The sequence below is a fragment of the Capra hircus genome, chromosome 11 (assembly GCF_001704415.2).
Source record: "Capra hircus breed San Clemente chromosome 11, ASM170441v1, whole genome shotgun sequence".
NCBI classification, from domain to species: Eukaryota; Metazoa; Chordata; class Mammalia; order Artiodactyla; family Bovidae; genus Capra; species Capra hircus.
Genome location: NC_030818.1, coordinates 72,685,213 through 72,708,566, shown reverse-complemented (window position 1 = coordinate 72,708,566; position 23,354 = coordinate 72,685,213). Strand labels below are relative to the sequence as shown.

The following is a 23,354-nucleotide window of genomic DNA, read 5'->3' as shown; positions in this document are numbered from 1 at the left end:
TCCCAAGGGTGCAGGGGTGTCAAGTGGGGCCAAGATGTCTTGGGAAGCCAGGCACCAATTGGGAAGACTGCTCAGTGCATAGCTCTGTACAGCCTGTACCCGAGATGCAAGAAGGATGCTGAAGGGAGGCCCCGTGGGAGCAAGGGAAAGGTGTATATTTTCCTGGTGAATTTCATCTGCTTTGGCTTGGTCCCTGCTGTGACATGAGTTGGCCTCAAAAAGACTGGCCAATCTCAGTCTTGGCACATCTCAGACACTGGCAAACTTAAGCCCTGGAATGAGCAATCCTTAATAAAAGTTACTTCTATATGACCTTGCACTCAAAATATAATGTTCAGTTCAGTTCAAAATATGATGAACTGATGAAAAAAGGGAAAGGCTTTAATTTTGCTTTATTGAATAAACAATATTCTAGAAGTAAGGGAGGGATGGGGACAAAGTCATTCTTCTAGGCAGATTTCCTCTAGTGCCTGCAGAGGGTTGAATTCCAAGTCCCCTTCAAGGCCACCAGAGCAGGTATTTGTGTTCATGTCAACATCCCCAGAAATGAATCCGAAAGGAGCTGAAAGAAGGAATTCCATTAGCCACCTCAAGCCTGAAGTTGCAAAGCCCCCTCTACTTCCTGGGTTCACACCTCTTGTGTCCCTTTGTCTGAGCGATGGTCAGCTTGCAGCAATCGAAGCCACCCCAAAGCCTTCTGTAAAGCTTCTTTGAGCAGCTCCAGAATGCTAAGGCTGTCACAACCTTGTGGTGCTGGAGCCAGTGGAAAGAAAAGGGAGTGATTCAAAGAAAACACTCAAGGCAGACAGGATTCCAGCCTCAGTTGTGTGCCGGGCTGTTATAGAAGAAGAGGATCAAGTGGGGTGGTCCAAGTGTGGACCTTCTTTCTCTAAAAGAGCCCCTGAGCAGCCATATTGGAAGGGAGGGCCATCTCCTCCAGCCAAGTGATTGGAAGAGGGCCGGACACCTGCCTGGACTGGCCAATCAGATTCTTGGGGAATTCAGTCAGAGCCAAGGGACATTCACTGAGGGTCACTGGGAGCCAAAGAGCTATAAACTTGACTGCTGTGCGCAAGCCACATTTGGTCTCACGCCTAGCAAAGCAGAGATTTCTGGTTGCATATAAAGCAAAGACCAGAGCTGCTGAGGACAGAGGCAGAGACTCCAGGCTCCCAACCGGGCGCTCCACGAGGTCTAGCTGGTTTTGTTCATTTTTGATTGGTTAAACCATTTTGAATGGGCATTTGTCCTTGCTGTCACCTAGGCTGATGACCAAGGGCAGGACAGGGTGCAGGAACAGCAGACGCAGGCAAACATGGAATTCAGTGTGAGAAGACTGCCCTAGCAGGCTGGTCCTCGTGCCATGGGCTGCCCTCAGTGGTGGTGTACTTCCCACAACCGGAGGGACCCAAATGACACTGTTAAACACAGCCAATATGGAGATGGCCAATTGTCCAGAAGTGTCTGGACCGGATACGACCCTTACAGCCCCTTTTCACCTGAGTTCTCTGAGCTCCATCACAGGCATATTCACTGTCTGCTCCGCCCCCACCCGGGTTCGGTGCCAGTCCCCAGCTCCAGGTGGCCACTGGAAGTTGTAGGGGGAGGGGAGCCGGACTAACAGTGGCAAAGGCGACTCCCCAGGTCAGTCCTGCAGCCCAGCAGACTTTGCGTTGGCTGGAGAGGGACAGTACCTGAAGTCTGGACCATCCGCGTTGCTTGCAATGCCTGAACCACAATCTCCCCTTTGCATTTTGAAACCCCACGCCCTGTCTCTTTCCAGGTTACCTCATTTCTCAGAAGTTCCAGGATTGCTGATTCTGAAAGAATCTGCAAAGTGCCCTGGAAACTCATGACCTCATTGGGAAGACTGAGGTGCTCTGCTGTCTCAGGGAGACTGGGGGCGGGGATCTTCCTGTCCCACCCATTAGGCTGGGCATCCCCCTACTCCAGAACACCTTACTTCATGAAATCTGGAGATTTGGCCATTGCGTGTTCAAACTCTGAGAAAGACAGCATATTGTCGTTGTCCAGATCCGACTCATTCAGGACCTGGACAGGGGCGCAAAAGGAGCCAGAATGTAGAGAATCAGAAAGTGAGATGGGGGTGCAGCGGTCAAGGGCAGGGACCACATTCTGAGTGTTACCACAAGCCAGGCTCTCTGCCCGGTGCTTAGCATCCCTAGAGTCCCCTGGGCGCAGGTTCTCCGCTCCCTGCCCGCACTCCCACCCCCGTCCTGCCCCAGACAAGGACACAGAGGTGCAGAGAGATGAGGTTGTGTACACTGCTGTCTGGGACCTTGTGAGCTGATCTCATTGTGGGCAAGAGTCCTCTTGGTGTTTCCAGCACAAACTTGGCAGTGAGAACGGGCGTGGGGGTGGTGGACAGGGTGACACCCCCACCTGCTCCTGTCCCCAGTCATAGGCAGGGGCGCTGCTCTGCAACGTGTACAGTCAGGGTGGGATGCAGCTGGGCACCCCCATGGTTTTATCTTTGCTCCTAGTTTCCATCCAGACCAGAGAGTTCTCATAGTCTTAGGACAGATGGGCCCAGGGCTGCCTTCGTGTCCTCTGGACGGCCACTTGGGGACATCTGGGCATTGTGTGGTGCTGTTATAGTGTGGGCAAGGGGACGTTGTGATGTGTCCATCTGAGGCTGCGCTGCTGTTGGCCCACCTGCCTGCAGTGGCTGCAGTGTTGGTCCCCTTGGGCCCCTTGGATGGGGCGCTTGGGCTACTGCTCTGGGGACCCAGGAAGGGAGGCATGATCCTGGAGGCAGGACAGAAACTGGGGGTAGTTGTTTCTAGCAAGTGTGCATCCCCCAGAGCCCCTCATTCACCTGCCATTAAGAGGCTTCCAGTGGTGGCTGGACCCACCCCCCCGCCCCGCAGCCCTGGGCACACACATGGCTGGTGAGGTCGGTCAGCAGGTCTTCTGACATGTCGTCACTGTTGAGCAGCCGGAGGATGATCCTCTGCAAGTCCTCCTCGTCAATGAAGCCGTTCTCATTAAAATCTGCCAAGAGGAGGCAGGGCCTCAGAGGAAGGGAGTCCTGGGGCCAGGGCACCAGCTGGAACCTGCAGGCTCCCACCAGCCTCTGGGACGCCCCGAGTAGCCCAGCTGTGCCAGGTGGGCCTAGAAGGTGATACTCGGGGGGACCTGGGCAGGCCAAGGGTGGGGAGTTGTATCAACAGAAGGCAGGTTCAATTCTAGATCTCGCGATGACCATTGAATATGAAACCCGAAAACCTTAGGAACTGTGTAATATCCCACATTGAAGAATGACAGCTAGAGCTAACTTGGGCCCTGAGTGGAGGAATGAGTTTGCTGGTGTCACGGGGACCCTTGGAGGAATGAGTTTGCTGGTGTCACAGGGACCCTTCACGGGTGGAGCCAAGACCTTGGTCTCTGTTCTCCAAGGAAGAGTGTGGACATAAAGGTCCAGTTTAGCACCTCACTCCTAGGGCAGGTGGCTCTCCCCTGGCTGAATGGTAATCAGCCACAGGGACTGGACGCTAAAGCCCATGATGTTCATCTAAGCACGCCCCACGTGGCTTCGCTGTGACACGCCACGGGCGATGGATCAGAGCCAGTGGGAGAGAGGCAGAGGGGCTTGGGAGGGGCCAGCGTCCAGACCGGAGGGAGTAGGGCTCCGCAGTGACCTTGCGCTGCGGGCAAGAAGCCCTGCAGCCTCTCCTGAGACCCTTCCCCCGACCCCACCCCCCGCAGTGTTTCCAGAGGTCCTGCTGGCCCAGCTCCCATATGCAGAGACTGCGGCAAAGCAACATGGCTTTGATCCCAAGCCATCTGAAAACAGAATAATTTGCTGGAGTAAAGTGTAGTCCTGGACAGTTCCCTTCCTTTGGGGATGCCAGGGCAGAACAGCCTGGGTAAGGGTTGAGGGCTGGGAGCTCTGGGCTACCTGGCAGCCCATGTGGCCTCAGAAGCCTCATGTCCCCATGTTCTTGGTCACTTTGGGGAGAGAGGAGGGCTCTTCTTGCTGTTTCCCAGCAATGAGGGAGATGAGCGAGTTGGTGGGCTCAGCCTTCAGGTGTCCCCCAAACTCTCTGACCGTCATCATCTTGATCTGTCATGTTACTCCTCGCAATTTACAAAGTACTTTCACAAGATTAGCTCATTTGCGTGAGTGAGGTAAGGCAGGCCTTCACCACTCTTCCCACGGGAACTGAGGTTGCCTCCCTCACCACTCCCAGCCACTAGCATCCCCATGTCAGATCAAAGCCATGTTGCTTTGCTGCAGTCTCTGCATATGGGAGCTGGGCCAGCAGGACCTCTGGAAGATCAGCCACTGGTGCCATGGCAGCTGTCTGAGGGTAATTCACAGCTGGTGGGAGCGTGCTGACCCAAGCGGAAGAGCAGTGCTGGGATGCTGGTCTCTGACAGGTAGAAAGTCTCCCCAGAGACACTGAGAGAAGAGGATGGATCAGGTGGAGGCCAGGACGGTCCCTCAGAGCAGAGACTGGAGGCCAGGAGGTATGTCCTGGGTAGGTGTGGCTGGCTGGCTGGACTTGAGCGACAGCCATTCGCCCTTTCCTTCTTCCTAACAGAATTGCAATTCATGTTTATGTCCAGCTTAAAAGACACAGCCTCCCAGTCCCCCTTGGGGCTATGTGTGACCATGTAACAGTTCTGGCCAGTGAAGTTATAGCCAAAGTTTGCTGGGTGGAGCTTCCAAGAAAGTTTGTTAAAGAAGAGTAGATGTCATCTGTGTGTTTCAATGTCCATTTTGTCCTTATCCCCTCTCCCATCTCCTTTTCTCCCTGACTGGGATGACGAGATACCTGTAGGCACAGAATATATCTTGAGACTCTGAGGACGGCAGTCCCATTAAAGATGGGAGATTAGGAGGCTTGAAGGATCCAGGGCCCTTGATTGCCTCCTGGAGCCATTACCTCAGCTCTGGACTGCCTGAATCCAGGATTTCTTTTTTTTCAAGCAAGGATGCTCTTACAAGTAACTGAATGCAGTCCTAACTGCTATAGTAGGTCAGAGCAGTAGTAACTCTTCAGCACTTTTTTTTTCCTTTTTTTTTTTAGAATCCTGCAGGGCGCTTTCAAAAAGCATATCAACCAGGGCATACCCAATACCATCACATCAAGTTTCTGCAGATGGGGCCCAAGTGTAGGTCTTGAAAACTCCCGGGTAATTCCAATGCCGTCCATGCTGTAGTCCACAGAGATCTACTCTTTGTAGATCACAGAGCGTTGGACATGACTCATCAGCTGAACAACAGCGATTCCAGTATTGGCCACATTGGAAAATCAGTGGGTTAGAGCCATGCTTCTGAAACTTTCAGGTGCAGAGGAATCATCTGGGAGTCTTGTTCAAAGGTAGATTCTGATTCAGTAAGGCCTGAGATTCTACACTTCAAGCAAGCTCTCTGGCAATGATGCTGCTGCTGGTATCTAGGCCACAGTTGGTGTGATGAGGAGCTGGAACACTGAGTTAGGTCTTCAGACTGGCTAAGGACGATTGCTGGGGCCATCACATCATCATCCTCTCTTCTCTTTTATTTCTCCTTTTCTTTCCCTTCTTTTTAGTCCTCCTCTCCTTCCTTCATTCCTACCACTACCACCTCAAGTTATACAGCAGCCATCACGGGCCAGGCACCAGGCTCAGAGATTCACACGTCCTATCTTCAGTCCTGCTGACAGCTCTGTAAGGTAGCAAATCTTCTGAGCCAGAAGAGAACTCAGATTTGCCTGAGTCTAACTGATGAAGCCCTGGAGTTTATGAGTCCCTAGGCATCTATTTGCACCACTGATTTGCATGAAGCCTCTGTGCTTTTTGCTTTTGCACTGGAGCTCAGAAAGGAAGGAAACTGTTCAAGGGGCCCCTGGAGGTGGGTAGGGGGAGAAGATACAAGGACAGTGTAGGGGACTGGAGTGTCTGCTTCTTGATGTGACCTGAGGACCATGCCTGACCTCTCAGGAGGGAGGACCTTCCCCCCATTCTTGAGCTGAAGACGTTTGAGCTCCCATGTCTTGAGGGAACTCATCTAGCTCCCTGAAGGTTTGGTGGTTTTGTTTGTTTAGCTCTAGAAACAATGGAAACACAGCTGAGACAGATATCTTTTGGAACATCTCCCCAGCCTACACTGCCATCTCTGAGCAGCATCTCAACTCCCAGTGTTTGGCCTCAGAAGCCACGTTTATTTATCTGACTCTGCTTCTTCTTGGTGGTGGATGACTGGACAAGCTTGGTCACCTAACCCAAGGGCAGCTGGATCTCTGGTTTCGCGGAGCCAGTAAGCATCTCCTGAGAAAATGGAAATGAGAGACAGAGATGCTTGTGGCCCGTCAGTCAGAGTGAAGCCCATAGGTCATGTGACCTTCACAAGCCCATAGGTCATGTGAAGGCTGGGGTAGTCATCTTTGGTCCATAGGCACAGAGGCATAAAAATTGGATCTGCAGAAGGAGAAGGTGCGCAGAGAGAAACAGAGATAAGAGACTAGGCAGGCACAGAGAGCAAAGGAGAAAGGAGCTCCCTGGTTTCCTGAGCACTTTCCAGCTGCATTTGAGGCCCTCGGGAAGCCTGCTTCACTTCTGCCATGGATTCCACTCTGCTTATGGTGGACAAACTCTAGTGCCTTCCCTCCTTCATGATCTGCTCTCCTTGGTGTTCATACTTTTGTCTAATTGACTCGCCCATCTAGTGTGTGTGGGGACTTACATCTAAGCAGCAGGATTTGGCAACAGATGAGACGTCTATAATATATGTTATACTGCCAGCAGTCTGGCCCAAGAGACTCCCTAGCTGTCTTGGAAGAAGCAACTGGCCACGCTGGGAGGCCCATGTGACTAGGAGCATAGACCACCCTCTGGAAACTGAGGGCAGGATGCAGGCGGTAGCCAGCAAAAGGCCAGGGCTCTAAGTTCTATTGTTGCTGTTCAGTCGCTCAGTCATGTCCATGAATTCTGCCAAAAACTGGAGTGAACTTGTAAGTGGGTTCCTCCCCTGTCAATCATTCTTCAGATGAGATTGCAGCCCAGCCAAAACCTTGATTGCAATCTTGTGAAACCCTAAGCTGAGGACCCAACCAAGCTGTGCCCAGACTCCTCACCCACAGAAATTGTGAGATTCTAAGTATGTTTCATCTAAAGCCACTACGTTTGTGGTGACTTATTACACAGCAGTGGAAAACTAATACACTGCTGCTCCTCCTCGGTTGCCTTTTACACAGGTAACTTCATGTTACTTGCACAGGTAACACAAGAGCACCGAGTCTGGGTCAGCGTTTTCCACCCAGAAGTGCTGGCCCATCCAGAAGAGCACTAACAGGAGATGGAAGAGGCTAGAGGTAGCTCAGCAAGCGCTCTGCGGTGGAAGGCCCGACAGAAAGTATCAGCGCTCATGAACTAGAATTCTGTGGATAGCTTGGAAATCCCTGGGGACTCCCAGCAATACTTGGGGTAAGGAAGGAGGAATAACACTGAATGGACTATTAAGCCAACTGAATTTGGGTCTATGATTTCATTTGTACTTACCCTGCTTAAAGTTCACTGTAAATTTGTGTCTCATATCAAATTTAGGACATTTGAGGCCATTATTTCTACAGATATCTTTTCTGCCCTGCTTGTTCTTTCCTCTCCTTCTGAGATGTCAGCTGGATATTTGTTAGACCTTCCTATTGTCCTTCATGTCCCTCAGGGTCTGATTCTTTTTTCTCATCATATTTTTCTTCTCTGTTCTTCAGATTAGGTTATATTCTATTGATCAGTCTTCAGGTTTACAGACTCTTTCCTCTCATCTTGATTCTTCTTCTGCTGCTGCTGCTGCTGCTAAGTCACTTCAGCCGTGTCCGACTCTGTGCAACCCCATTGATGGCAGCCCACCAGGCTCCACCATCCTTGGGATTCTCCAGGCAAGAACACTGGAGTGGGCTTGAGTCTCCTGCTAAGCCCAAATGGTAGATTTTTATTTCAGATATTTTATTTTTGAGTTCTGTATTTTCCATTTGATCCTTATAGTTTCTGTTTTTCTACTGAGAATTTCTATCCTTTCATTCATTAGGAACCCATTTTCTTTTATATCATTGGGAATGATTATAATAACTGTTTGAAGATACTTATCAGCTAATTCCAACATCTGGTTCATATCAGAGTCAGTCCTCATTCTTGGGAATGGATCATTTTTTGTTTAAAAACTACTAAAATACTGAATAATTTTATTGTATCTTAGACATTATAAATGTTTTATGTAGAAACTGTGGATTCTATTCTATTCTTCCAAAGAGTGATGAATTTTCTATTCTAGTGGGCAATCCCTATCACTCAGGGACCTTGTAAAATGCAATGCAGCTCAACTCTCCATTCAGTTCTTTCTTCCTTACCTGAGCTGCTTTAAGTTCATCCTGGTATATATGGTTTAGAGGTCAGAATGAGATTTGGCTCCTTCTGACTTTCTTTCATGGAGAAGGCAATGGCAACCCACTCCAGTACTCCTGCCTGGAAAATCCCATGGATGAAGGAGCCTCGTAGGCTGCAGTCCATGGGGTCGCTAAGAGTCAGGCATGACTGAGCGAATTCACTTTCACTTTTCACTTTCATGCATTGGAGAAGGAAATGGCAATCCAAACCAGTGTTCTTGCCTGGAGAATCCCAGGGACGGGAGAGCCTGGTGGGCTGCCGTCTATGGGGTCGCACAGAATTGGACACGACTGAAGCGACTTAGCAGCAGCAGCAGCAGCAGCAGCAGACTTTCTTTCATGGACTCTCCCTTCTTTTCACTTTTGAGGGGAAAGGTGTCCCAAACTCTCTGATTTTTGAAGTCAGAAAGAGATCAGGGTTTCTATTAGTCCTGTATGATGCCACTTATTGAAGCTCACCTTCAGGCTGGAAAAGTACAAAACTAAAAGTTGGGGGAGGGGGGTGGAGAGCTGTTCAGTACCATTTCCTTTTTTCACGTGTTAAATCTATGCTTTCCATGGCTATGCAGTGCCTTGAGGTAGTTGATTTTTACATTTTGTTTAGAGTTTATAGTTGCTTTTGGCTGATTCGACAATATGATAGGAGCTTACTCAGGTTTTCTCTGTAGGGAAACTTATGATTTCATATGTGTTTACTGGATACTAAACCTGAAGACATATCAAATACAAAAATATCATTAAGCCCCTTTTACATGATAGATGAGACACTGAGACTTCATAGGTCCCTCTGGCTTAAATCCCCTTCACTCCATTCTATCCAAGCCCACTTGGCTGAGGCAGGAATAAGAGGATTGGCGTCCACCATGTGGGGACTGGGTGGGAGGAGCCGGTAGAAAAGGAAGACAGGCAAGGCGACAAATTATACAAGCCTAAATGTACAAGTCCTTTGGCCCAAGGGGTTGTCAAGATGAGCTTGAAGCCTTGCATGCGATCTGTGTGAAGGCTTTGTTTCTTTCCTTTTGGTTCCTTTTGAGGATTTCCGGGGCCCCAGATGTGCTAGGGGTCCATGAGGCTGAAGAGCAGAACTTTAGCAGAGCTTTGTGGCTCCCTGACAAGATCAGGGGCATAAAGTGTCATGGGACCTCAGAGATGATCTCTCTCGACTTGCTCATTTTTAAGATGAGGAAACCGAGGCTCTAAAAAGTAAACTTATTTGCCCAAGATTTCTCAGCTATTTAGTGGCTGAGCTAGTTTCAGTGTTCAAATCTCTTAACTTTTACAGAACAAGCATAACCCCCTCATACCCATATACAGTCCTCTCTTTCTCTTTCTGGCCTGCCCGTGCTGCTATATGGAATATCAGCACCAGTGACTCCATTTGCCTCTCTCTGGTGACATGGAAGGGAAGTCATCAATCCATTAGAGCTGGACTTCTCAACCATTAAGAAAAAAAGCAAAGGTCTACAGTACTTGAGAAGTATAATACCCCTCATACTCAAGTAATCCCCAACGACCAGCCTCAGACCAATGCACTGATGCTGATGGCTTCCAGATGTGGTATTTACTCTGTGGCCCTTGCCCCACCACGCAGTCCCCACAGCACCCACCATAGATGCGGAAGGCGTACTCTATCTTGAGGCTGGGGCAGGCCTGCTCGCTGAACACAGACGCCATGCCCAGCACATCCTCAAAGGAGAACACATTGTTGTGGGAGAACACTCTGCAGATTCGGTCTCTGAAAGGGTTGACCTGTAGGTGGGGAGGGGGAGAAAGAGGCAGGAGGCATGTCAGGTTCATGCCTCCCAGGGCCTCATTAATCCATTAGAAGCACAGTGTCCTGGAAAGCAAGAGCAACAACCTAAATACTGGAGTAGATGTTAGGTCAATGAGCCAGGATCATGGACATGATGGAGGGTACCTAGGATGAAGAACCACACTTAACATCACTCTCCCCACTGTTGTCTTCTCCTGCAGATACTTTCCAAAGGCTCATTTTTTGGTTGTTTTTCTTTTTGTAATGTTTATTAATTTATACGTAAAATTTGGAAAACACCCCCTCCCCCATAATATTAAAAATGGGATAACTATTGTTCCTGATTCACTCTCCATGTTTAACTACTATTAACATATTGATGTAGAAGTCAGACCGACCCAGGTTTCAGTCCTGGCTTCACTGTTTACTAGTGATCATTTTACATACTCGCCAGAGCCTAAGATTTCTCCTCCACAAGATCGGGTGGGATAATACTATGCCTACTGAATAGGTCTGTTGTGAGGATTAAACAGGATAGGTTTAAAGTTGCGTGTGTGTGCTCAGTTGCTTCAGTCATGGCCAACTCTTTGCAGCTTTATGGACTGTAGCCTTCCAGGCTCCTCTGTCCATGGGATTCTTCAGGCAAGAATACTGGAGTGGGTTGCCAGGCCCTCCTCTGGGAGATCTTCCTGACCCAGGGATTGAACTCAGGTCTCTTACATCTCCTGAATTGGCATTAGGTTCTTTACCACTGACCCCATCTGGAAAACCCTAAAGTTGCACAATAAATGACACTCAACAGATGGTAGTCCTAAGTTGGTATACAACTACTACAAGATATTATTTTAAGTTGGTATACAACTGCTACAAGATATTATAATTTGTATAGCAGTTTTCATTTTTAAACCAACTAGTTCTCAAATTTGAGTCCCAAATGAGGAAGCATCATGTGATTTTAGAAACCCTGATTTCTCTAAAGTGGGCCTGACCAGGGTCATTCATGAGAGGGCTCTTCTGAGCTGGCACCACAAGGTTCTAAGCCATGTCTCAACCAGCTCAGTGGCAGCTCATGAAGGCCACCTTGCTGTTCTCTCTGTAGCCCCCAGGAATGGGCAGGTGGGATGGGCTTTGGGGATGGGCAGATTTAAGGAGAGTTAAAGGCACAGAACAATCTTGGGAATATTTAAAAGTAACATATTCATCTTTGGCACTCCCCTCCTCCTGCTCTCTGTGTTTCTTATCCATCCCCACCTAGTGGGACTCCTTGGCCCACAATTGCTCAGAAATCCAGCCTCTGTCTACTCTAATCTCATCCTATTTCTGGTAGGCCTTATCAGATACCAGCTTTGCTTCTGGTGTCCCAGACTGACCCTTATCACTCCCTTCTTATCAACTAAAATTCCATTTCCTTAGATGCATCTCAGCTAAGAAAGCTATTTGATTCTGCAAATTCACACAGCAAATTCTCCATCTTCCAAAGTTTTGATTAGTGGAAACAAACCTTTAGTTGATTTTTCTAGTCCCCTTTGACTGACAAGGTATCTCTTCAAGGCTCTAGGCTTCTTGCAAAAGGAGTGGTTCCATAGTACACACACAGTATTAGCTCCCTCCCATGCCTGTCTGGGCCCATGACCTTGTCTATCACTCCTCAGAGCTGCCCTAGCTTCAGCCAGTGCTTTGCTCTCTGGTTTTAATGTTTCCACTTTGGAGACATTCATCATGAACATTTCTGTTTTATTTCTTTTGAACTCAGCTACAATATGAAAGTCTATGGTTTAATTCTATTTGGTGTATGCACTTGAGATGGGAGAGAGGACATTCTGAGTCATCTCCCATGACTGTGTAGATCTCTAGCCTTAATGAGCATACCGGTTATCTGAGGTCCTTCTTGAACACATGAATTGTAACTCCTGCCCTCAGAGATCCTGTTCTAGAAGATCTGAGGCACAGCCCAGAATAATGGATTGAATTGCATCTCGTCCCAATTTTATATGTTGAGGTTCTGACCCTGAATAGCTCAGAACGTGACCTCATTTGGAAATATGGCCATTGCAGATGTGGTTAGTTAAGGGCATGTTAGGTCTAGGGTGGGCCCCAGATCTAACATGAATGGTGTTTTTACAAAATGGGAAATCTGGACACAGAGACACTTAGTCAGGGGGAACATCACATAAAGATGAAGGCCGAGATCTGGGTGACACAGGCACAAGCCAAGGAATGCCAAATGTTGCCGGAAACTTCTGCAAGCCAGGAGAGAGGGGTGGAAAAGATTCTTCCTCCCAGCTCTCAAAAGCAACCAGCCTTGCAGACACCTTGATCCTCAGGCTTCCAGCCTCCAGAAAGTGAGATAACACATTTCTGTCTAATCTACATAGTTGTGATACTTTGTGATGGCAGCCTTAGTAAACCAATACACAGAGAAATCTGCATTGTAAATAGGATTTTCAACTGACAGGATTAATCTCATATATATACTTAAATTTGTTTCAGGAGTGGCCAGAGTCCAGGTGAATCTAGGCTGTGCTGCTAGGTCTTCCAAACTAGCTCCTGTTTCCTCTGTCCATTCACTTCCATGCTCCCTAGAAAGCTTGGTTTGCCTGCCTCAAATGGATCCTGATAAGAGCTATCTAGAGTGATGTATTCTAGGTCACATCCATGTAGCTAAGTGGCTTTACAGACTACTTTGCCAAATTGTAACTAAATTAACTCTCACAAATGGATAGGTGGCTTAACAAGATTCCTGCAAGGAAACCACAATTGAAGATAATGCTTACAATGCAAATGCAAGTGAACAAGAAAATGTCAGGGCAGATACCTCTCGTACTTAAAATGCGAGTTCTTCTCTATGAGGTAGAAACAATGAGAATACAGTCAGATGTAATGGGAAGTCCCATCTCCAGTTCTGTTCTCCTGCACTTAGATCAATAAGCTCACTGCCTAAGCATCTATCCACCCATGAATGAGATACCAGCCCTTCCCTGGGGGTTGCCCCTACTTCTTGGCTTTACTGGGAGTGATGTGGATTGTTGTTCAGCCACTCAGTTGTGTCCGACTCTTTGAGACCCCATGAGCTGCAGTATGCCAGGCTTCCCTGTCCTTCACCATCTCCTGGAGCTTGCTCAGGCACAAGTCCATTGAGTCAGTGATGCCATCCAACCATCTCTGTTGTCCTCTTCTCCTCCTGCCCTCAATCTTTTCCAGCATCAGGATCTTTTCTAATGAGTCAGTTCTTCGCATGAGGTGGCCAAAGTACTGGAGCTTCAGCTTCAGCATCAGTCCTTCCAATGAATATTCAGGGTTGATTTCCTTTAGGATGGACTGGTTGGATCTCCTTGCAGTCCAAGGGACTCTCAAGAGTCTTCTCTGCTGCTGCTGCTGCTGCTGCTGCTAAGTCACTTCAGTCGTGTCCGACTCTGTGCGACCCCATAGACAGCAGCCCACCAGGCTCCCCCGTCCGTGGGATTCTCCAGGCAAGAATACTGGAGTGGGTTGCCATTTTCTTCCCCGATGCATGAAAGTGAAAAGTGAAAGTGAAGTCGCTCAGTCGTACCCGACTCTTAGCGACCCCATGGATTGCAGCCCACCAGGCTCCTCTGTCAGCACCCGCATCAATTCTTTGACACTCAGCCTTCTTTATAGTCCAACTCTCACACCCATATGTGACTACTGGAAAAACCATAGCTTTGACTAGATGGACCTTTGTTAACAAAGTAATGTCTCTGCTTTGCAATATGCTGTCTAGGCTTGTCATAGCTTTTCTTCCAAGGAACAAGCGTCTTCTAATTTCATGGTTGCAATCACCATCTACAGTGATTTTGGAATCCAAGAAAATAAAGTCTGTCACTGTTTCCACTGTTTCCCCATCTATTTGCCATGAAGTGATGGGACTGGATGCCATGATCTTAGTTTTTTGAATGTGGAATTTTAAGCCAGGTTTTTCACTCTCCTCTTTCACCTTCATCAAGAGGCTCTTTAGTTTCTCTTTGCTTTCTGCCAGAAGGGTGATGTCATCTGCATATCTGACATTATTGATATTTCCCCCAGCAATCTTGATTTCACATGTGCTTCATCCAGCTCAGCATTTTGCATGATGTGCTCTGCATATAAGTTAAATAAACAGGGTGACCAGTGAACCAGTTCATTGTTCTGTGTCTGGTTCTCTTGCTTCTCGACCTACTTATAGGTTTCTCAGGAGGCAGCTAAGGTGGTCTGGTATTCCCATCTCTTCAAGAATTTTCCACAGCTTGTTGTGATCCACACAAAGGCTTTAGCATAGTCAATGAAGCAGAAGTAGATGTTTTTTTTCTGGAATTACTGGGAGTGATGCGGGAGGAAGAATAATTGCCAGGAAGTCAATTCATTCCTCCTTAGACCTGTATCACATGACTATTATCCACCTACACACACCCCCCCACCCTCACCCCCCGACACACACACACCTTGTCTCGTAGAGACTGGGAACCCGGCTGTCAGTGTGGTACCTGCTGGTAGCAAGAATAGTGCATGAACACAACATGATGACCACAGATTCTATTGGAAGATGCAGAGAAAATTTTGCTGAAGGTGTACAGAAATATGCATTAGAACAAATTTCACAAAATGTGTTAAATAGTTGAAGAAAATGCGGCTGTTTCTAAATGGTGTTCCTAGATTCTGTTTCAATAATGAAACACATGAGGAACCACATTTCTGTGAGCCACTAAAGGGAAGAGGCGATGTGCACTGAACAGTGCATTACTTCCTTAATAAAGACATCATTTATGAGAAAATTTGTCTGAGTGTAATCACTGATAGAGTGGCTGCTTCCTGATGAAAATGGATTCTGGGTAGGGGTGCAAGGATGTTGATACATGTGAAACTACTCCCTGCAGAATTTCCTTCAGGCTACTGCAGTCAAGAGCTCAAATCCAGATATATACAAGTGCTGTGGGATGCATTGGTGTGATCAGTTTTTTTTTTTAATATAGTAAAGCTTATAAAATGATTTATAATGAGAAGGAAAATGACTATGAAAATATTTTGAACCACCAAGAGGCTTGTTGGTTATCTTCTGGCAGTGCACTTAAAATAGTCATCAGAGTTAAAGAGGATGTATTCTTGTACAAAAAGACAAGTAAGTGTTCGAAATTTGGTGAGCTTTTTCTGAGGACAAGTGGCTGTTGGCAGTTTGCTACCTCAGAGATATCCACCAAAATATAAACTCAAATTCTTCTGACTCTTCAAGGGAAAGGTGACTCATTATAGCAATGAGTGAGAAAGTGTTTGATTTTCCAAAGAAACTCATGCTTTGAAGAGAATGTTTTGAAAATGAGATTTTTGTTGTTGACAACCTGTTATCTCCTGTGATCACCTATAAAGATGTTTCTGTCTGCATATCTGAAAATATTAGAAACATATTTTTCTAATCTGTTTGAAAGTGGTCCAAGTGAAGAGTGGATATTCAGCCCATTTGAAAAATCTAACAAGTGGATATACAATATGCAATGCTTTCCAATTAGCTTACAAGAGCCCCTGACTGACGTAATGGAAGATGGGCATCAACTAGCTTAATTTCAATCAGAAGTCTTTAATTGGTGGTTGGGGTCGAAAATGAGTACCATAATTTAATGTAGCTAGTGATACATCCTTTTCTTTGGATCAACCACTTCAGCCATTAAAAACAAACCCAGCTAGACCAGACTCCTAAATGGCTCTCTGTCTCAAAGTGTTAAAGCAAGATTCCAAAAAGAAATGAAACATATTCAATTGCTTTCCCAACACTGTTATTAATTATAAGCAAACAATAAAATTGTGAAAGGAGGAAATTTTGTTATATAAAGTAAAGGAGAATTTATTTTTAAAAATTTTACATAGGGAATTCCCTGGTGGTCCAGAGGTTAAGATTCTACCTCCAATGTCCAGGGTTTGGGTTCAGTCCCTGGTCAGAACACAAGAACCCACAAACAGTGTGGTGCAGAAAAAATATACATATATATTTCACATATTTAACTTTTAATTTTGCATGTTTATTTCATAACATTTAGTACTGTAGTAAAGGCATAAAATTTATAAGTGAATATATGCCTATTATGGGTGCATACTCCATATTATTTTATTGCTGAGGGTGCATGATCCAAAATGTCTGGAGATCTCTGATCTAGACTAACCCCCTCATAATCACAGATGTGGAAATGAGGCCCTGAAGGGGAAGCGGGGAATGGGGAGAGCAACTTGCCCAAGGTCATTCAGCCAACGAGCCCAGCCTAGGATCTTTTGAGTCTGCCTGGTACTGTTCCTGCCATGGTGGCCTGTGCCACATAACTATCAAACAGAATGGTGGTGATGAGGCCAAGCATGACCTGAAAAAGTTTTGTTTTTTTACAAGAATTGCAAAAATGGATATGAGATTGGAGTGAAAAAAAGTGGCCCCCAGTCTCTGAAAGCTCTAAAGCAATAGGAGCAAACGCTACAGAAAAGAGAACCTCTTGGGGTTGGAAGGAGGCAGCGATGGGCCATCAGGCTGCGGAATGGTGGAAGAACCAGAGCAAGGAGCAGAGCAGGTGCTGGTCTCAGGGCTAGACCTAGGTCACCAGAGCTGTGTCCAGGCCCTGGAAGCCAGGCACTGGTATAGCTCTAAACTGGTATAGTTCTCTGTGAGGTCCATTGGCACCTTCCAGGAGAGTGTCCTGAGCCTGTCTATGGTCCAGAAGGGCAGCTTCCCTCCCCCCAGGTTCCTTTTCACATCACTCTCCAAAGGGAGTTCCCACGACACAGACTGCCCATGACAAGGTGTCCTTGGCACACATGCAGCTCCCTGCAGAGGCTTGCTGATGGTGCTGCAGGGAGAGTTCTAAAGGCCCAGGGGAAGCTGCCTCCGTGCCTCTCTCATCTGTCCACCCTGAGCCAAGGGCCAACTCAGCCAGAGTCCTCAAGTCTGGCCCAGCCCAGCCAGCAGCAGACAGAACAGCTGGAAAAACACAGGAGAGGGAGCATGGCTCATTAATGAGCACAGTTCCAGTTTATTGTATTCCTGATTTTTGTTGCTCTTACTTTAACAATCTGAAATCTGAACTAATAAAATTTGGGACCCATCCAGAGAGTTATTGTCTGTGTAAAATTTCACACTCATTTAGCAGTCTTCAATCCTCCAAGGGAAGAAGATGCCAATTGACAAAGTAATGCTTCCATTTCAAGAATAACATATACCCTAGTGTGAAGGTGTTCTGAACAAGGGAATATAAACATGTCAGTGTAGAAATTTATACAGGTAACAGTAGTGCAGTCTCTATCCAGGCATGACAAAACTAAAGAAGGTGAAAATAAACTCCAAATGCTGAAGATTTTTTTGGAAACAGAAACTACAGTTTGTAAATAAGATTTCAGTCCCTGCCAAAAAACTAAGTTTATTTTTTTTTAATAAAAGCTCTTCTCAAAGCTATTGAACAAGAGATTTGATTTGAAGATGAAATTCAGAGGGAAAATATTTGGACTTAGCTTAAGAATATCTCCTCACCATTCCTCCAGCTAGCACATAGTCAAGAAGAGCTTTTTACAGTTGCTGGAAAAAATTCACACAAAAATACACTAGTGACTCAATATTGACATCATTGACGCAGTTTGATTCTTAAGATCTCATTTTAAAAAAAAGATCAAACAGCATTATTTCATTTGATATTTTCATTGCTAATTAATCTTTCTTAATTTTTACTGTTTGGGTTTTTTTTTAAATAATGCTTTACTTTTTGCTCATTTGTCTGTTGCCAACTCTTTAAAAAATGATAAATCATATCATTTTTCAAGTGATATGTTCATTTGAAATGTTCATATGTTTGTAAATCAAATGTTCATATTTTTAGAATTTTAAACAGAGGTAAAGCATCTGGCAAGGAGAAGCATGGATGGAGGTGTCTGTACAAGAAGCCAGTCCCTCCTAGACCTTGAGTGGAGCCCTTAGGTTACTGGAGCAGACTCTCACTGAGAGAAGCACTGCCTGAAAGATGACTCAGAGTCGTGCAAGACTGGGTGAGCAGACCCTGTGTCCCGGGAGAAAGGTGTAACAAAATCTTTTGTGTTTTAGAGCCTTTAAAAACTTCTCTTAGATTTACCATGTTTTTTTGCTTGGAAGGCTCAATATCATTAAGATGTTGATTCTCCTCAAATTTTCTGCAGAATTAATGAGGTTCTAAAGTCTTGCAGTTGATGTGTTTGTGGAAATTGACAAGCTGATTCTAAACTTTATATGGAAATACAAAGGGTCAAGAACAGCCAAGACAATCCTAAGGGAGAGAAACAAGGCTGAAGATACTGCTAGATATCAAGACCTTGCTAAGACTTTTGTAATTAATTCAGGGTGGTATTGATGCAAGGATAGACAAATCAATGGCCCGACAGAAATTCCAGAAACAGACCCATACATATACGGGTGCCTCATGTATGACAAAGATCACATTGCAATGGAGTAGGGGAAAGGAGAGTTTTCTTCAATAAGAGATGTTGGGTTTAGTGGATATCCATACACAGAAGGAATGAATCTTGATTCCTACCTCACACTGTACACAAAAATCAATTCCAAGATTGATCATAGATCCAGTGTGGAAAACCAACAATTAAAAAAAGCATAGGACAACACCTTCATAACTGTGAGGCAAAGATTCTCTAATAATACATACAAAGCTCTAATTATGAGAGGAAATCTTCATAAATTGGAATGTATTAAAACTGAGAATTTGTGTAGTTCAAAAGACATCATTACAAGAGTGAAAGCCACAACAATCAATATATACTTCAACAGGTGAATGGATAGATAGGCACTGGCACATCCATACAATGTAATACTTCTCAATAGTAAGTAGATTCATGCAACAATGTGGACAATGCTTAAATGTATTTTGCTAAGTAAAAGAAGTCAGGTGTAATAATATATAATGTATGAGCCCATTTGTAAGACATTCTGGAAAATGCAAAATTATAATATTAGGATGGAAAACTGCTGGATGGTTGCCAGCATTTGGGGGAGGGGGATGGAGTTAACGACAAAGACGCCTCACACGGAAATGCTTAGGGTGGTGAAACTGTTCCCTATGGTGCAGCTGTGATGGCAGCTTCACACCTTAGTACATTTGTTTAAACCCATAGAACTGTATACTACAATGAGTGAAGTTTACTGGCTACAGATTTAAAAATTTTAAACTACAGGATGTTAGTGAACCCAGGATGAAATGTAGGTCATGACAAATAAAAGTAACTATGTACAAATAAGTGACAAAATCTCACTGAAAGGATTTGGGAAAGAGGAACTGACCAAGCAACTTTGGAAAATAATGTTTCAATCAGGTACTGAAAGTCTAAAGTCTAAACCCCCATAAACCAACATTGTACTCTAGATGGTAAATTTGTTTCTCACAGGGGTTCAGTTCAGTTCAGTTCAGTTGCTCAGTCATGTCCGAATTTGCGACCCCATGAACCGCAGCATGCCAGGCCTCCCTGTCCATCACCAACTCCTGGAGTCCACCCAAACCCATGTGCATCGAGTCAGTGATGCCATCCAACCATAGCATCCTCTGTCATCCTCTTCTTCTCCTGCCCTCAATCTTTCCCAGCATCAGGGTCTTTTCAAATGAGTCAGCTCTTTGCATCAGCTGGCCAAAGTACTGGAGCTTCAGCTTCAACAGCAGTCCTTCCAATGAACACCCAGGACTGATCTCCTTTAGAATGGACTGGTTAGATCTCCTTGCAGTCCAAGGGACTCTCAAGAGTCTTCTCCAACACCAGAGTTCAAAAGCATCAATTCTTTGGTGCTCAGCTTTCTTTATGGTCCAACTCTCACTTCCATACATAACTACTAGAAAAACCTTTGTTGTCAAAGTAATATCTCTGCTTTTTAATATGCTGCCTAGGTTAGTCATAACTTTCCTTCCAAGGAGCAAGTGTCTTTTAATTTCATGACCGAAGTCACCATCTACAGTGATTTTGGAGCCCCCCAAAATAAAGTCAGCCACTGTTTCCACTGTTTCCCCATCTATTTGCCATGAAGTGATGGGACCGGATGCCATGATCTTAGTTTTCTGAATGTTGAGCTTTAAGCCAACTTTTTCACTCTCCTCTTTCACTTTCATCAAGAGGCTCTTTAGTTCTTCACTTTCTGCCCTAAGAGTGGTGTCATCTGCATATCTGAGGTTATTGATATTTCTCCTGGCAATCTTGATTCCAGCTTGTGCTTCATCCAGCCCAGCATTTCTCATGATGTACTCTGCATATAAGTTAAATAAGCAGGGTGACAACATACAGCCTTGATGTACTCTTTTTCCTATTTGGAACCAGTCTGTTGTTCTATGTCCAGTTCTAACTGTTGCTTCCTGACCTGCATACAGATTTCTCAAGAGGCAGGTCAGGTGGTCTGGTATATAACAACATTAAGCACCTAACAATGTAAAACCAACAATGTTCATACTCCAATAAAAAAGTCACCAGTCATGAAAAAAAGTAGAAAAATAAGATCCGCAACCTGTAGAAAAACCAATTAATACAAACAGACCCAGAAATGACACCAATGATAGAATAAGCAGGTGCAAACATTAAAACAGGAATTAAAAATGATAAATCCATAGACTCAAGAAGTTCAACAGAATCCAAGCAGAAGAAACTTGAAGAAAACAGCACAACACAGCAAAATCAAACTGCTAAAAACCAGCAATAAAGAGAAATATATTTGAGGAAGGGGGTGTTTTGGGGGGACACATACACATAAAGAAACAAAGACAAAAATGACTCTGGATTTGTCATTAGAAACTAAGCAAGCCAAAAATACATAGAGTATTACTCTCAGAGAGAAAGGAAAAAGACGCTAATCCAATTATTCTATACCCAGCAAAAATATCTTTCAAACTTAAAGCAAATGACTTTCTTCTTCTGCCAAACAAAAGCTGAGAGAATTCATAGGAGCAGATCAGAGCCACAGAAAATATTAAAAAAAAAACACAAAACACCTTGTTTGAGGAGAAGAAAAATACCAGAAGGAAAACTTGGATCTACACAAAAGAATGAAAAACACTGGAAGTGATAAATATCTGAAAAAATATAAAATATCTTTTTTTTTCTCATTTTAATCCCTTTCCAAAGAGACAAATCCACATATGTAGCTGGAATTTTCAACATCTCTCTGTCAGTAATTGACAGAACAATCAATGAAAAAATAATTAAGGATATAAAAGACTTGAAAAGATGATAAACCAACTTGACTTACTTGACACAGAGCACTTCTAACAAAGTAGTATACACACTTTTTCAAGTGCACTTGGAACATTTAGATAGACCATATTCTATTCTATTCCATAGTCTATTCTAGTTTTGAAGGAAGTCTCAATAATGTTAAGAGGATTTAAATCATACAGAATATGTTCTGACCACAACAAAATTAAATTAGAAATCAATAAACAGAAAGATACCTTGGAAATACTCAAAGAGATCACAAGGGAAATTAGAAAATAATTTAAATTAAATAAAAATGAAAACACAACACTGTATATTTGTGGTATACAGTGAAAGCAGTGTGTACAGAAAAATGAACAACATTAAGTACTTCTATTTAAAAAGAGAAGACTTAATATGTGTATTTAAATGAAAAAAAAAAGTCCCTCACCCTTTGGTGGGAGTTGATCATTACAAGAAGAGTGGATCAGGAATTCCACGTCTAACAGCTGGTGGATGATGGAGCCTGGTCTAAACCTGGGGAGCACCTGTGCTTCCCCTTAGGAAATGGATGAGCTTGTCACCAGAAACAGTGGCTTGGATGGAGCTTCTGGGCCGATCTGCCAAGGAGGAATTCCTAGTTCTGGGTCTGAACAGTCACCGCCAAGCACCAGAGTAACTCTACCAGAAGGTGGCAGTGTTGAGTTGAGTCATTCAGTCAGTTCTCAATCCCAACATGAATGAGCACCTACTGGGTGCAAGTGGTTAGATAAGGCTGTGACTATGTTGCAGGCAGGTGGCATGATATATATTATTATGCTTTGCAAAGAGTGAAAACTAGCCTAGAGAAGAAGGACTAAAACTCCTAAGTCAATGCTTTGTCTACAGTTCTACTCTTGACTTCACTGGGTATGCATTTTTTTCCCCAAAAAAAGTTCTCAAAAATCACATTCCTGCACACAGAGAACAGGCAGGGCTTGAGGTATTACCCTGAGTCCCATGCCCCTGGCAGTTGGTGATTGCTCAGAGGACAAACCAGCCAAACTGAAGGATGTGGCTTGCTCCGCTTAGAGATGAGACACAGGCTCATGTTCTGGACTTCAAGCCACTGGAGCAATGCATATGTGAGTTACCATGGTAACAGGCCCTGAACCGGGTCCTGGGGCCCCCAAGTGAGTCATCACCTCTGCCTTCCACGGAACTCAGTCTAGGCACTTACAGAAGTCCCTGCAGAGTCTATGGCCATACTACCCTGAACGTGCCCGATCTCATCAGAAGCCTCTGCAGGTACAGGCAGGTAGGTGCATGCTCAGTTGCATAATCATGTCCAACTCTTTGTGACCACGTGGACTGTAGCTCACCAGGCTCCTCTGTCCATGGGGATTCTCCAGGCAAGAATACTAGAGTGGGTTGCCAGTTACTTCTCCAGGGGATCTTCCCGACCCAGGGATTGAACCTGTCTCTCCTGTCTCCTGCGTTGGCAGGTGGATTCTTTACCGCTCGCACCGCAGTGCTTTTTCTCAGGCAGGATAAAAAAGGTCTGAATCAAGTGCAAGCTGAGTGAAAGGACAAGTGAGAGGACAAGCGAACAATGCTGGGAGACAGACCAACCAAGGGCTGAGAAGGAGAAACCAGCCAGGAGACAGAGAGTGGAGGTGGGGGTGAGCTGGGGAAACAGGGCCTCTCCTTGCTTTTCCAGTGGCTCCCCAGTTGTCTCCTCCCCTTCCAGGCTCTCCTGAGGAGGAGAGGGCAACAGTGGGGCTTAACCTGGACCCTGAACCCTCGAGGCCCAGACTGGCCTGCGTAATCATCAGCAAGTGGCGAGAAGCCTTGCATTTTCATTTCAGGGAAGTTGGGGGCAGGGCGTGTGGACCTGAGAAATTCGCTTAGGTGAATGCACTCCCTCTGTTGGCCAAGCCCTGGAGGCGCCCTTCCCACGAGTTGTTTATAAGAAAGGGACATGGCCTCTGTGTTTCAGATGTTCAGCCTTCCTGAAGTTTAAAAACAGAGAGGCCTGTGAGGGAGCTGTCTCCTGGTGACAGATG

The 23,354-nt window shown here is 45.4% G+C and overlaps 1 protein-coding gene across 1 annotated transcript in view; it reads right to left on the bottom strand.

Annotated features, from left to right (window-relative positions):
• Nucleotides 378-23,354, bottom strand: part of CIB4 (calcium and integrin binding family member 4) — a 52,401-nt gene continuing 29,424 nt past the window's right edge. Inside the window, exons 4-7 of the mRNA XM_005686930.1 lie at nucleotides 9,998-10,139; nucleotides 2,906-3,015; nucleotides 1,964-2,052; nucleotides 378-562 (exon numbers count right to left, since the gene is read on the bottom strand). Coding sequence (XP_005686987.1) covers nucleotides 532-562; nucleotides 1,964-2,052; nucleotides 2,906-3,015; nucleotides 9,998-10,139 — 372 coding nt within the window. The 3' untranslated portion in view covers nucleotides 378-531. The remainder of the gene's footprint in view (nucleotides 563-1,963; nucleotides 2,053-2,905; nucleotides 3,016-9,997; nucleotides 10,140-23,354) is intronic.